General features: G+C 45.7%; 1 protein-coding gene across 1 annotated transcript; it reads left to right on the top strand.

The window, feature by feature from the left end:
• The first annotated feature begins 6,047 nt into the window (after nt 1–6,047).
• Nucleotides 6,048–16,117, top strand: LOC127303161 (uncharacterized). The gene is made up of 4 exons (XM_051333929.2): nt 6,048–6,397; nt 15,135–15,204; nt 15,300–15,396; nt 15,827–16,117. The coding sequence occupies exons 1-3, from the start codon at nt 6,212–6,214 to the stop codon at nt 15,353–15,355; spliced, it is 312 nt and encodes a 103-aa protein (XP_051189889.1). The 5' UTR covers nt 6,048–6,211; the 3' UTR covers nt 15,356–15,396; nt 15,827–16,117.
• The last annotated feature ends 239 nt before the right edge of the window (nt 16,118–16,356 follow it).

Below are 16,356 nucleotides of genomic sequence, written 5' to 3' on the forward strand. Positions count from 1 at the left end.
TGGATATAATTGGGGTTAGCTCATTTGCTTATCTGTGATGCAATTCATTATGTAATGTGTCTGTTTAATTTTATATGGTCAATGTGATGCTAGACTTGGGTGCTAGCATGCTTTAGCAAGCTCTGGTGATCCAATGATCATCAGCTGCTTGATTGTTGCTTGCTTTACTTACTGCCTATGCCTGTCTGGCTTATTCTGGTGACTGTGCATCACCATGCCTTGTGCTGGTGTGTGCTGTGGTTGGCTCAAGCAATTGCTGTTGCTTGCAGTGATCAATTGGATCATGTGCAAGTGTTCCAGTTACTGGTGATCTATGACTTTCATTTATCTGTATAGCTTGTCCTTGTTTATTGGATAAGTGAGATGAACTGCTTGCAGTGATGACTCTTATAATTAGTTTGATTGAGCTAGAGGGATGCCAACATTAGTTAGGGACCCTAGCTCCACTTTGAACCCAACCTGGGTGATGATATTTGTGCTTGGCTTGGTGATTTGGCTGTTTTAGTGGTTGAGGTGACCCTGGCAGTAATCATATGCTGCCCTAGGGTAGCTCCCCTCTTGTTGGCTTGCTGTGGCTCACTAAATGCTTTCTGGGTGATCCATTTATTGGATTGCCAGTAGCCCTTGATGTTGAAATCAAATAGAAAAGGATTTGTCTATGTCTGATGGCCTGAATAGCTGTAGGTGCTAAGTGTGTAGCTAGGCTAGCTTGTGCTCTCATCTCTTGCTGGATTTCTTCAGTTATGCATTGATTGTCATAGCTGTTGTTCCCATTAGATGATTTACCAGTGGCCTTACTGCTCTTGCTTGCACCATATGGCTTAGTAGCCAGATGATGACACAAATTGGGTATCACACCCTTTTGCTTGTGTGTGATTGGTGCATATGCTTATATATGAACAAAACCATCTGGTTTGTTCATGATGATTTGTATACCTCACTCCAGCTCCTAGAATTTGATGTTGGTGTAGAGGTTTTGCTTCTGGTGGTTTGTTTGGCTTGCCCTGCTCCTCCCTGTGGCTTGATGCTTCTTGGTTATGTGTTGTGGTGGTGAAACTGTGTTGAACAGCAGTGGCTGTTCAAGCTGTTCTTGTGTTCTTGTGTTCTTCTGACTTACTCTGTGAGGCTGCTGTCGATGGAATGAGCTAGGGTTTGCTTCAGGAAACCCTTTATACTTGCCCTCTCTCTTTCCTTCATGGTCGACAGCCTTGCTGTACTCCTCCCCTGGTCACTGAGTGTGTGTAGAGCATGCAGCAACCCTGGTGTGCTGTTGAGCATGCACACCAGCCTTGTGTACTGCCTGGTTGTGTGTGTGTGCAAGTCCAGCTTGGGACTTGTGCTGTGGAGAGATCAGCTTCGGCAGTGTTGAGCATATCTGCTCAATTTCCTTTCTTTCTAACCTGCCAAGTGGCTATGCCACTTGGCATAACACTTGTTTTATTTTCTTTGTGTTTGTGTGCAGGGATCAAGTTGATGCTCAAGATGAACTCAAGATCTTAAAGAATTCATGAAGATCACAATGTAGTTTAGGTCATTTAAATATCTTGAAATTTTCCTTTTTCTTTTTGCATTTATTCATTTCATGTAATGTGTTGTAATTTCTTAATTCAATTCTGAATATTGTAAAGACAATGTATTATGTGTGTGATTATCAATAAAGCTCAAGTTTTCCTTAATGAGCTTAATGTAATTGTTGTATTACTTATATTCTTGCTTAATGATAATTGTTTGTTAAATTATCTCAATTTTGAATTATTTGATAATCATTTGATGTTTGAATTTGAAATTCAAATTCAAATTTGATTTGAATTTATTCAAACAACTTAACTTATAATTCAATCATGCAACTTAAGATTTCAATGCAATATCACTTCTCTCTTCTCAAAACCCTAATTTAGATAAGTAGGAACAAGTTCATCGCACTCTCGAAACCCTAACCCTGTAGGATGTCGAGAGAGAAACCTGTCCCCCTTTGATGCAATTTTTGTTTTAAAAGCGCGAATTTCCCCGTAATTTACCATGCAATGCACATCCCTTTCTAAATCTACCCCTCGATCGCCTCTAAACCTGTTACATTACAAAAAAGCAGAAAAGTACCCTAACTTCGGTGCAAACGGCGGCACGAATTCGGTGTCGGAGACAAAGAAAACAAGATCCTTCTCTAGAGGACGGCGAGGGTACGGTACCGTACTAGAAGGATTCTATTGGTGGGTAGATATGCGTCCCCATCGACGCTAATGTCGAAAGTGGGGATGTGGATTTTGGGTGGGGGTAATGTAGGAGGTGACCGAATGGATGAGGTCACACCTAGCTTTGCCGCGAAAATACCATTGGGATTTCATGGTCTCCCGCCATATCGCGCCAAGGTCCCGCACGGATGGCGTTCTCGCTTTTCAAACATATGGGGCCTCGCCTTTTAAATATTTCCGATTCAGCAGTCCCTGCAGGCCTACCCCAAGAGTACTTTAAGAACCATGCGGTCCACAACGCAAACCCTTGCAGCCATCCAATCACGTGGTTTTTTGCATCACGTGGGAATGTTTGGGGAGATGCGGCCTACTAAACACACCCTAGTTTTTAGAGAAGATTTCACGTAATATTTAGTCCCAAACGTTTAGCGGAAAAGTCTAGTGCGCTCAATATTAAAGAACCATACAATGTTGGATAGAGCTCTCTAACCAGTTATAACTTTTGGACCTTCTGGTATGTTTCTTTTTTCTCTCATTAGTGCATATAGAATTCGATTCATTGAGAGTAGCACCACCGGCGTCCCAAAAGAGTGTCCCACAACAATGTCAGCCAAGACCTTTTGGGGGCACCAACACTCGTTGCCGCCTTATTGGGGGCGTTCGCCCACAATAGCGCCCCAAGTAGGCCAACCCAATTGGAGTATTTTATCCATTTTTGGAAATCGATGATATTTTTAGATGAAAATACAACCATATTTTACCGAATATTATTTCATACACCAACTCAAATCATTTCATCTAAAAATAGACAAGTGCTTGATTTTTTGGAGCCAAAAATGCTTACCATCTCACTCTTCGCAAATTTGATTGATCATTTACATCTTATTCTTATTCACATCACTATTCTTAATAAAAAATTTGGAGCCACAAATGATTACCATCTCATTCTTCACAAAATAGACAACCTCTTCCTCTTCTTCAGCATTTTTCCCCTTTCCCCATCTCAGCTTTTTGCCCCTTTCCCCATCTCATTTCTTGGAGCCACAAATGCTTACCATCTTATTCTTCTTATTCTTCGCAAATTTCATTGATCATTTACATCTTATTCTCATTCTTATTCACATCACTATGTTTGATCATTTTTTAGATGATTAATCATTTTTTGGAGCGACAAATGCTTACCATCTCACTCTTCGCAAAATAGATAACATCTTCCTCTTCTTCAGCCTTTCCCCCGTTTCCCCATCTCATTTCTTCTTCTCCTCTCTGAGTAGGTCCCCTTCATATTTCTCAAATCAATCCGAGCTTTCTCCTCACAACTCTCTTGCATACCCATATGTCGATATCTAGTGTATCACATGTGCCGGTGTTCCTAAGCCCATCCCTATGGGTTGGGCCGGCATGGGACTTCGGAAAGTTTTTTTTTGAGGGCAACCACATATTTCATTAATTAAAAATCAAGTTATATGAAGCAACACATGTGGAAAATTAAAATACAAACGAAGATAAAATGATTATCCTGAATCTGTAGATAAAATATTGAAAGATCATGAAATACAACACAATCTCTAGGGTTTCGTGCAACTACCGTAGTCAGCGGCCGCCGCCCAATTCCAGCGCTGCCAAGATGGACATAGGAACAGATGACGAGCCTCCACCATTGCAAGATCCAAAAAAGCACCATAGCTAATGAGGCTTTGTGAGTCGATGAACATGCATGATGCAAGCAGCGAGGCATATGTCATTGTGGCACGTCGACCGGGGTATGTCCTTTTGTTGTCCTGGACCAAGACACGCTACATCCCATCGACGAAGTCGGAGGCATATCCACCACTTCCGTACCAACATCTTCGCTCCAGAAGAACCACCTTGCTCTGGTCGCTAGGGTCGTCGCGTATAACAACGAACGTCAACGACAGACCGAGAAACTTATCTCGCCAGAGTTCAAGAACGACGAGAAGATCAAACTGTCGATCTCAAGGACCGATTAGGGCACGTTGCCATCAACTCCGAGATGCCTCCCCAAAAGGTCATCGTCGGTGTACGGGGGTAGAGTTGATGCATATTTATTAGCCCGGAGGCCGCTCCCACCACCCCAACAACGCACCACAACACACAAAACCAAACACAAAGTATTTGAATTATCCTCACCGAAAGTAATTTAGAGCTGTCAATAAGCGACACGGATTTGGTGAACATGGGTGTAGGCGGCGCCCGTTTCTCAAATAGTAAAAAAATACTATTTCAAAGTTTTAGAAAATTTAAAATAATGCATGTATGTATATATTACGTTGATACTTATTTGTGCAAATTTTCATGGAAAGATATAACCATATGTGGCCTACACAAAAAAGAGAAAATGAAAATTTGTATTACTTTGAACAGTATAAATCTAAGCATTATAGTGTTATTTGTACATTTTCTCGTTTTCATTTAGGCAACATATACTCGTATTTTTGTGCAAAAACTTACATGAGTAATCAAGATAATATGTTTATGCAAAATATTATTTTAATTATTTAAATATTTTAAATATAATTTTTAAATTTTTGAATAAGCGCGTGCGGTATATCCAGATTCCATTAAAAAAAATTAGGGGAGCCCCAAGTTCCATTTAGGTATTTCCGCCTATGGCCTTATACACACCACCCGTCACATTATAAAAGTTGACCATGTTTAAAATTATTACTCTTAATACTAAGGAGGGGATGACTAAAGCTAGGCTTGCCACCAGAGTGAAATCAGTGAAATCGTAACAAGGTAGCCGTTTTAGAGCCTATTTTTAAGCGGTCGGCCCCTTCTGCACAGAGTTAGGCCCAGTTCTTGTAGGCTCTGGCTTGTGCATAAGCCACCCCGGCTTGAGCTGTCCAGAGAAACCGTAGTGGAAATAAGCTTGGGAGAAACTGCAACACAGTTCTTTTTAGCTTCCACTATAATGCATACTGAAAAGTCTATAATGCCCCTTGAATGATTTGTGCTTTGTTCAACAAAAAATTGCAATCTGTACTACGAATCGAAATAAAACTGGAGCACTACCTTTATGCATTTCTGAGCTAGCCGTGTCTTCCTGAATGATATCGCTTGTGCAGCAGGAGCAACACAGGAACTTACCCTGCATTATGTTTGTGCATCTCTGAACTCCATTGCAGTACGTTTGTGCATATCTGAACCATCACCGTTGAACTTGCTCGCATCACAGGGAGAAGTCGGGACAGGAGGAGATCTGGCCGGAGGCTGCAGCAGATCGCTCGACTTTCTTCCATTGGCCGGTGGCTTAATGAGGTTCACGACAGGGAGAAGCAAGTGGTTGTTGGTCAGCCGCTACAGATCGAGCCCAGGCTAGCGAGCTCGAATCCTCTCGATCTGGATCGACGGGCTTGTGGGGAGGCCGCGGGCAATCCTTCTGCCATGGAATGTGACCGGGGGCGGTAGGGGAAGCTTTTGGCGGCGTGGGGTTGTGGCGTTCGGCAGCTGGAGTTGGCCATGGCGGCGGTGGCAGACGGGTGCGAGGCTGCATGCAGAAGAGGAGATTCGTGTTTGTTCGGTTCAATCAATCGAGAAGGTCCCTGCAACACGGTGGCATTTCGTAAATAATATGATAAACAGGGCTATACATATATACCACTTCGGCTAGAGCTCGGGAAGCTGGGGTTCCCCAATCGTAAAGGAATCGGTTAAACTGGCTGCTAGGAGAAACGGCTTAAATTTGAGTTCTTTTCGGCTTAAGCTTCAAAAGAAGTGGGTCGAGTCGAATTATCCCGGAGACCCGTAGCCCGTGCCCGTTTAAAACCGCGTGGTGGCGCCAGGCAACTTGCAAAAAAGGGTAACAAATTTACCAAAATCCCCTGGTCCATTTCGTATTTGTATTCATCACCACCTCGCGCCTCCCCTGTTTTACCTCTGCTCTCCCTCCCATCTCCTCAGCGCGGCGGCTGCGGTGTGCGGTGGTTCTACCCAAGAAATTAAACCCAAACATCGCCGCCGACCACCTGGCATCTATCTTCGAAGGAAGAAGCAGCCTCATGGAGGTCGTCAACGGCGCGACGGCCGAGGAAGGGAGGAAGCCGCTGTCCGAGATGGTGGACGACTGCGTGCAGCGCTGGTTCCAGGACACGCTCAAAGAGGCGCGCCGCGGCGACAGCGCCATGCAGGTGCTCGTCGCGCAGATGTATAACTCCGGCTACGGAATCCCCAGGAACGAGCACAAGGTATTGCCCTGTGGTCCGCTACCTCTTCTTTCTCCCTCTCCCTTCTCCACCCTCACGGCTGCGGACGTTTTTCATGCTTGATCTAAGTGTACCTCGGGGTGTGTTATGCTGGTTACCAGTGTGCTCAAAGGTGGATGGATTAGGCTGTTTGACTGTGCGAGATGCATTTCGTTGTTTGACGTTGCTGGCTGATCTAATCTGTTTTGTTGGATCCAATTTGATGCGAATCCATAGACTTTTCTGGTTCGATCCGGCTGTTAGATATTCTTGGCGCTCTATAAGATCTTTTCATAAGAGAATTGTTCCTTGCCAGGACGGTTAGGATGCAAGGATTTCTGGTTTTCCATGTCATTATGTGGAATTATGATAACCCGTTTAGTTCGCCGTCCAGCGATTTCTCGCTTTGGACTCGGTGGGCTGGCTCAACACCCTGAGCTCTAGCCACCAAGCCAACGCTTAAAACTAGTTATTGTCAAGGGGAATTTTTGCTTGCTTGTCTTTAGATAACACTAGCACAATTGCCTGTGCGTTCCAACGGAAATTTCAAAAATCAAATTTTGAACAAAAACTTCTATGGCGACCTAAATTCTGCCCAAAGTGGATGAGCAATGTTTTCCTAGCCTCTTTTGTCTTAATTTTTAGTAGGAAATATGTCGATGAATAGATAAGGGTTGATATTTTACTGATTTTTTTTTTAATTTTACTACTGGTTTTTTTTTTCGAGACAACTGTAGTCGAGAAAATTTGACACCCGAATGGAGGTGCCCGGCGAGTTGTGACTCAAGTCACGTCTCTGTCTGCAGGTCGCGTTGCTCTCGATGGTGTTCTTGTCTGGGTGCGGAGGCACAAAGTTTCCGCACAAGCCCCTCCCGCATGAACATCTGATTATCCCGACCGCATTTTCATTTATGTCTAGCCATGCTGATTCAGTTTTCTTGTCTGGGCGCGGAGACACGAAGTGGCCACGGAAGCCCCTCTCGTGTGGTGTCTTTCATCCCGACCGTACTTTCATTTATGTCTAGCCATGTTGATTTGTGCATCTACTCAGGATTTTTTCTTGGTTAAAAAAAATACCAGTGGGGATATTATTAGTTTTCGGAAATTCCAGTGCCGCTCGAGATATGTCAAATGCAAGTTTTTTTTGAAAATTAATAAAAAAATCTTTAAATTTGAGCAGATTATATAAATACTGGTATGTTTCGTCCGGTATAATGGTTTTTTGCTGGTATTAGGAATAACTGGTTTTTGGCGAGATTTCAGAAAATCTGGACAGACAAACAAAAACCTGCATCTAATTGAAGGCTTTGTTGTACCTGTGAAAATTGGAGAATTTCCTTTGGATCCCATCGCTTATGTGCCACGAAGAGCTCTTACCTACGGCACTCCACGGCTCATTCTTGGGTCTCGGCATTATTAGCTGCCGCTCTTCGGCTTGGTCTAGCTTGCTTCCTTTTCCAACGAGTTAATTCCTTCCTTTCTGCTTCGTTTTGCTTGGTGGCTTGTTGATATCAATGAAATTTACGTATATGAACTGGTCAGAATACGTCTAAGGAAGCGAGGTTGGACTAATTTAGACTTACCTTTTTACCCAGCTCTCTGGACCATGCCTGGCATAAGTGAAATTTGGAAAGGTGACTCATGGTCCATAAGAGAAGTGCGCATTTATTTGATCCAGAGCTAGCCCAGCAAATGTGGCCCATTATGGCGCTAATGGGGACATTTTTGGAGGGACGAAACTAACCTTATGAGTGACAGTTCGGAGTATAGGATGTAACGAACCGTTTTTTTCTTTGATTGTTTGACTAATAGGTGGCAGCGCTGTAATTTCGCCAGCAAAACAGGGATAATTTTAAGTTAGACGAAAAAAGGAGAGAAATCTTATTTCCTTTATTAGTAGGTAAATATTAGATATTTTCAAAGGGATTTACTTATTTCTGGTCGCATCTATCATGTTGTTGTTAAGAGAATATTTTTTAGATAACATTAGATATTTTCAAGGGCATTTACTCATATTTTCAAAGGCATTTACTTAAATATTTTCAACGCATGGGGCTTAAGAAAGTTAAGATTGGTAGAAGCAAGGATTTGTTCTGTTATTCTCCTGTATTATTTTGCTCTCTTGCCCACAGGAACCAGGTTAATTCCTTTGCTTGGGATTTGACTAAATAACTTTTGGAATGGCCAATTCTCATCTAGTAACAAAGATTTAAGTAAGAGCTCAGTCCCGTCCCAAGCCGTTGGATCAAGCGCGCTAGGATTCGTTCCCTTTCTTTTAGTAAATCTCGAAAATCATATACTAAAAAAATATTTTTAACGAAATATAGTTAGAAAGTTGAGAAAAATGTTCGTAGAATTCAGAAGTTATTGTTCACGAGGTTTAAGAAAAGTCAGTACATTCGGAAAAATGTTCACGAGGTTCAAAAAAATGGTAATATGAGCGAGAAAATATTCCGTACAAAATAATTGTTCTCGAGATTCAGAAATTGCTGGCGTGTTACACAAAAATATCCATATGGATTTAAAAAAGAGAAAAAGAAAAAGGCAACATCATCTGATCGAGCTATTTCTCAGTCAAATGAGAGCTAGTCGCGTCCAATAACTTCTGTTTCTAATCCATTTTCTTATTTCATGGAGACAAGTGAAGCTAGAGGTTTAGTTTCCAATTGAAAAAGTATTTTTTCCTTCTTTTCGCTCTTCTGAACATCTAGATATTGTTGATCCGAACTTTGACATATGTGGGTGTTTTACTTAGATAATGTTTTTAAAAATGCGGTATTTACTGTATTCTTAAACTTTTGGAATTAATTATTCAATGATGGAGCACTTACATGCCTAAAGTTTATACCGTCTCCGTAAATAAGCACAAAATTTAAATTCTGCATTTTGTTTTTGTGCTTGTATTTAGTATTTTAGTAATTGAGGTAGTAGCAATCTTTTAAAACACAGGTGGTCAAGTGCATTTTTTTATCTATCACGAATGCTGATTTCCTACATCAAAAACATAACTGCATACATTTTTTAACACATTGCTAGCTGAGGGGGTGATACCTACCAACTCTGGTGAGCACATCTGCTTTAAGAATTGTGGTTTTATTTTCGGATGATTATTCGAGCAGTTAAATGAGTATTTGTTGCTGAGGCACTGAATAGAAAATAGCCTATATAATATACATATTTACCATGGCATTTCAACTGTTATTAATTAATAATTAAGTCTGCCTAGTTATTACAGTATTTCATCTCATTATTATCAATACTATGTGAATGTACAATCAATCCGCTTTGTACTTTCTTTGTTCTTTATTTTCGAATAATCATCAGGACATTGTTAAAATAGAGAAATTTAACTCGGAGAACAATGCTTTTGGAGCTTTGTACCACTAGGGGGCTAATGGGGTTAAGGATATCTGAAGTACCATCATCTGGTGTTCAGTCTTATTTTATTGATAAGCTATGGTAAGATACAAACGTATCAAATGGGAAATCCTCTCGGCAGCCCCCATCCGCACCATGCTTGCCACTGATATGCCGAAACCAATCAAGGGTGTTATCATCAGAGGTCAGCGCTCATTCATTTGGTCTTCAGGTCGTGACGATGGTGGAGGCAGTTATGTTGTTGCCTCGAAGGATGTCTGCCGCCCTATTGAGTATGGTGGTTTCGGTGTCCTCGATCTGAAACGCATGGGATGGGCACTTCGCGCAGCTCCATCGCACTGAGAGTACTAGACCATGGGCAAACTTACCCATCAAGCTTGGTCGCCATGACGAAGCCCGGGTCCATGCTGCTACTACTGCCACCCTTGGAGACAGCACTAAACTGTTTTTATGGTCAGATAGATGGCTTGCTGGGCAACGCATTGCTGATCTTGCCCCCGCCGTGGTCGCTGCTGTCAACCCCCATGCCATCAAGCGCCGGACGATCACCTCTGCCTTGCCTGAGAGTGCTTGGATCAGAGACATCACCGCCACTCACTCCACTGAGGCCACCATCCAATTTCTTCACCTGGTAGACATCATTGGCGAACAAGAGCTTCAGCCGGATTCCCAAGACCCCATATCCTGGAACTTCTCTGAATCTGGCTTTTACACAGCTAAATCTGCTTACAAGGCCTTCTTGGAAGGCTCAACCTTCTCCCCTCATCACAGTTCAATTTGGGAATGCTGGAGCCCCCTCGAATGCAAGGTCTTCGCCTGGCTTGTATCTCTTGATCGATGCTGGACTGCAGAGAGGCGCATGCGCCATGGTCTGTCATATGATGACACATGTGCGCTATGTGATCAGGAAATTGACTCTATTTCACACCTGCTCGTCCAATGTTCATTGTCTCTCCAAACTGGACCTGCTGGGTTGCATGCCTCGGACTGATGAGAGCTTCAACACCTGGTTCACCTCAGCTGCCTCCCATGACAGCCCTGCACTGCAAAAAGGTGTGAAATCTCTTTCCTGCTCACCATCTGGCGGCTGTGGAAGACAAGAAATGATGTCATCTTAAAATACCTTAATCCCATGCTATCGTTATGGAAGCGCTTGGCGCGGAGTTTGATGACTATTTCCGCTTGCCGGCGTCTGATACTCGGGGTGGGATTATTGTGGCCTGGATTAGCCGGGTGGTGCAGCTCGACAGCGCCCACTATGGCAACAACAGTGTCATAGCCAGGGTCTCCCCGGTGGGTGGTGGCACTGGGTGGTGGCTTACTTGTGTATACGGTCCACAAGCTGAGGCTGACAAGGTCGCCTTTCTGGCTGAGTTGCGAGATGTCCGCGGAGGCCACCCTGGACCTTGGGCCCTCTGCGGGGACTTCAACTTGATTTACCGGGACGAGGATAAAAATAATGGGAACCTCAACCGCAGGATGATGGGCAGATTCCGGCGCTTTCTGAATGATTGCGAGCTCAAAGAGATCTACCTGCACGGGCGACGGCGACGTTACACTTGGTCCAACGAGAGGGAGACACCCACCCTCGTCCGGCTTGATCGGGTGTTCGTCACGGTTGACTGGGAGGAGCTCCACTCCAGCTGCATGCTGCGCTGTCTGGCAACGGTGGTGGCGGACCACTGCCCACTCCTTCTTGACCGCACCACCAAGTGCACGGGGCGTAAGCGCTTCCAGTTTGAGCGCTTTTGGCTGAAACTCGATGGGTTCGACGAGGTTGTGCGGAACGCCTGGGAGGTTATCGAAGGGGACCCAGATCCCTTTCGGCGGCTTACCGCCAAGCTTAAGCACACAGCACGCTGCCTGCAGAGCTGGAGCGACAAGAAGGTAGGGTGTGTCAAACTGCAGCTGATGATAGCGCGGGAGGTGGTGTTGAGGCTGGATGTTGCCATGGAATCACGATGCTTGTCTCCGGATGAACGTCGACTCAGGGCCCACCTCAAACACGCTTACCTGGGTCTGGCCTCCCTCGAGCGCACTATGGCTCGGCAACGGGCCAAGATTGCCTGGCTCAAGGAAGGGGACGCCAACACGGCCTTCTTCCACCAGCATGCGGCGTACAGGCGCCAGAAAAATGTGATCCATAGCCTGCAGGTTGAAGGCGCGGTCATCTCTGACCATGCGGCCATGGCTGAAGCGGCTTTCTCGCACTTTGAGGGCCTGCTGGGCACCTCGGTCGACAGGCTGCACTCGCTGGACTTGGATTTCCTGGGCGCCCACCCGGGGGATCTATCCGAGCTCGAGGTAGCATTCACCGAGGACGAGGTTTGGGAGGTGGTTCGGCGACTGCCGGCAGGCAAGGCGCCAGGACCGGACGGCTTCACGGCTGAGTTCCTGCAGAAATGCTGGAGCATGGTCAAGGGTGATTTCATGGCTGCCTTTGACAAGATGTACACGATGTGTGGGCGCGGGTTTCAGGGTCTTAACCAGGCCCTTCTAACCCTGCTGCCTAAGCGCCCTGATGCGGCTGCTTTGGGTGACTACCGGCCGATCAGCCTTATCCACATCTTCGCCAAGCTGGTGGCGAAGACGTTGGCTACCCGCCTGGCCCCCCGGATGGAATCTCTTGTGGATCGCAACCAGTGCGCGTTCATTCGCAGACGTTGCATCCATGACAACTTTATGTTGGTCCAAAGAGATCGCTAGATTCCTCCATCGGGAAAAGCAGCCGAGAGTGATGCTCAAGCTGGATATTGCTCGCGCCTTCGACTCTGTTTCGTGGGGCTTCCTTCTGGAGATCCTGCGTAAACTCGGGTTCGGCCCTAGGTTTTGTGAGTTGGTGTCCATCCTGCTATCCACAGCGAGTACTAGGGTGTTGCTCAATGGCGAGCCAGGCCCCCCCATCTGGCATCGAAGGGGTCTGAGACAGGGAGATCCCCTGTCGCCATCACTGTTTGTTCTGATGATGAACTCGCTCAACAAGCTCTTGGCGAAGGCCACCGAGCTGGGTGTCCTAAGTGTTAGAGATATATCAAGACGAGACTTGATGACTTCGGTCTCCTTCTATGCAGACGACGTGGTGATCTTCTGTCACCCAGATGAGACGGAGCTGCGAGCTGTCCGTGGTATCCTGGAGCTCTTTGGGATGGCCTCAGGGTTGCATACCAACTTCGCCAAATGTTCGGTATCCCCGATCGGGTGCTCGGATGAGGAGGCCGCTGGCGCTGCTGAGCGCATGGGTTGTCAACTAGCGCCATTCCCGGTAAAGTACCTTGGCATACCACTGTCTATCAGGAGGTTGACGGCTGCCTCTTTCCAGCCTCTGGTAGACCGGATTGCCGACAAACTTCCCACTTGGAAGGCGGCTATGATGCCAAGGGCGGGGCGTCTGACGCTTATTCGCTCGGTGCTCGCCGCGATCCCGCTGCACCAACTGTTGGTGTTGGGGGTCAACAAAACCGCTCTGAAGCAGGTCAACAAAATCCTGAGGGGCTTCCTCTGGGCCGGCAGAGCTGATGCCAATGGCGGGCACTGCCACGTCAATTGGGCACGGGTCTGCCGACCTCTGAGGCTTGGGGGCCTCGGGATTCCGGACCTAGCTCGCACTGCTACCAGCCTAAGGGTGAGGTGGATATGGAGGATGCATACTGACCCCCTGCGACCTTGGCGCGGGTTGGACATGAACTTCTCGAAGACGGAGTTGGATGCCTTCGCGGTCTCCACTACCATGGTGATCGGGAACGGGGAATCCGCCCTCTTCTGGGAAGACAGATGGCTGGACGGCAAAGCCATGAAGGAGGTGGCGCCGGAGGTATATGCGCTGGTACCAAAGCGCCGGAGAAAGGCGCGTACGGTCCGCCAAGCCCTGATGGACCGCACTTGGATCGCTGACATAGTAGGGGCACCGAGCGCTCTGGCACTATGGCAGTACGTGCAGCTGTGGATCCGGCTCAGGGATACCCAACTCTCGGCGGATCCGGACTGGATGGTTTGGCGTTGGACGACGGATGGCCAGTACTCTTCCAGTTCTTGCTATGATGCCCTCTTCCAAGGGGCGATAGTTGCAGGATTCTGGAAGTTGAACTGGAAATCCTGGGCGCCGCCAAGAGTGAAATTCTTCTTGTGGCTGGCCTGTCTTGACAGGTGTTGGACGGGGGAGCGGCTGGCCAGATGGGGGTTGCCGCATACCCCCAACTGCCCGCTCTGCGACCAGTCCACGGAGACCATGCGCCATCTTCTCACAGGCTGCTCGTTCTCCAGGATGGTTTGGTTTGAGGTGCTGTCGTGGATCCGATCCACTTCACGCCCTCCCATGGCTGAGGGTGACTTCGCGGAGTGGTGGTCCCTGGCGGTGCGGACCGCCCCTCGCCAGCTACGCAAAGGCACGTCGTCGGTTATCATGCTTACGGCATGGTGGATATGGAAGCATCGAAACGCGGTGGTCTTCGACAACGTGCGGCCTTCGGTGACGACCCTATTCAACGACATCGTGGCGGAAGCGCGGCAATGGGCGGACGCGGGAGCCCGGGGTGTGCGCCTTCTGCTCCCCTAGACTAGGTTTCCTTTTCTTGGGTCGAGTTGTACGGCGTGGTGTTCGTCCGTTTTCGGGCTTGTACATATAACCTTCTTTTCTATCAATGCATCGAAACGCAAGGCTTTTGCGTTTTCGCGAAAAAAATACCTTAATCCCCAATCAACAACACCTGGTCGTTTCAATCTTCGAGGAAGCAAAATTGTGGATGCTAGCTGGTGCAAAAAGCTCTCCGTCGCCTTCCCCTGCACTCCAGACCTCCTAGTTTTTTCCCCTTCTTTTGTTTCCTTCTTTTTTGTTTTTCTCTTACTTTCTTGTAGCTTGGCTACGTTGTTGTACCACCCGCTTTCTTTGCGGCTTTTCTTCTAATATACAAAGACACGCGCTTTGGCGTGTATTCGAGAAAAAAATGGGAAATCCTCTTGGCAGCTGCATCAGAGTCATAGCAATCCGTAAAACAGGGTTTTGTCTGTTCAGTCCTTTCAGCTGCTGCTACTTCCCCTCGGGAAGCATCTGTACCCTTAGGTATGCAATTGATTGTAAGTTGAGGACTGATCAAGCATTTGCCATTCATAGTTCAGATTGTCCTATTTGAAGATGACTTCTCTCATGATGCATCACCTGGAACAGATCCCAATAATTATCGGACCTGAATCTTAAGGATCTGGATAGATATACCCCTGCTAATGTGTGTTTCATACTAGGTTTTCTGCTATTAAAAATCTCTCTTTCATGTTGTCTAACTAGAAATGCTATGAAGTGTAAACTACAACATCACCTGCCAAACTTTATGTTCTGATTCTAGTTCAATCTTTCTTTCCATTTATTAAGGGAAGACAATGGATGGAGAAGGCATCAAGATATAGGTCTTCGGTCTGGAAGGTTGGCACAAAACGTCCAGGTATTTTTCAGTAAAGTTTGTGTAATTATTTTATCACCACTGGGAGCTGTTTACGCTAGGCGAACAAGTTTGCTAATTTATTTTTGTCTTTTCAGGATATAATGCTAGCGACTCTGATTCTGATGAAGGAAATGATGATATCAACCAATAACAATCAATTACGAAAAAGCGTGTGGTTAGAAGAATGCCAGGGTAAGAACATTGGCCGGCGTTATTTCTCTTTATAGTTTAAACTAAACTATGTGAACTTGCCCTAGAGTATGTTTTCCTGGAGTTGAATCCCCACTACTAGAGGTTACACAGTTCTTCTACATGTTGGGGAACAGCTAGTGAAGCAGTAGTGATTAATCTATCTGAACTTGATTGCACACAGTAAGATGAGCTCAATCATTTCAGAAAGGTTCTTCAATTCTGTGGCCTATATGGTCTCATAAAAGCTAATATGTATCACTAGAAATCCGACATATTTAGTTTGGTTTGTTACCTTTCTCGCCTTCAGTTTTTTGGTGTATGTGGGCATGCTACATGTATAACATACGCTATGATATTCAGTTTACTTAGAAACTGTTATGCAGTGCAGCAGAGGTTCCCACATGTTTGATGACTTCGTTTCTCATTTCAGGCAATGATAAACACTACCAACTTGCATGAGGTTGGGACTGCTTTTGATTGGACTCTGCTGTGTGGAGTGGATAAGATTTTGTAATCTTCTTCGGATACTTGAAGGATACATTGTATTCAGCATCTGCTTAGAAAAACAGAAACTCTATTCGTCTTAGTTATGTTTCTGACTTTCCGTTATACAGGTTCATTCTTTTGTTCATTTCCTAGTAAAAGATAACTTTTAACTTGTTCAGATATCCCTTTCTTGGATTCTTCTTGGTTGGAACTTGGAAGTTCAGATTTTTTGCTATGTTTTAACGCTCTTTTGTTGGGTTGGGTGCCTTTTATAGGCTTTGTGGTCATTCACGAATTGGCTAAAACCTAGGTGTATTTGACATGTTTACAAGTAGGACCTGATCGGATAGCAAGTTTACTATCTCAAACCGGTGTAAATTAAGGATGTGGCACTGTAGCTGTGTATCAGTCGACTGAGAAAGTTGTAAGCCTTAATTGATGAGTGATGCCCGTCAATGGGCCGATCGGATATAT

This window comes from Lolium perenne, chromosome 1, assembly GCF_019359855.2.
Source record: "Lolium perenne isolate Kyuss_39 chromosome 1, Kyuss_2.0, whole genome shotgun sequence".
Lineage (NCBI taxonomy): Eukaryota > Viridiplantae > Streptophyta > Magnoliopsida > Poales > Poaceae > Lolium > Lolium perenne.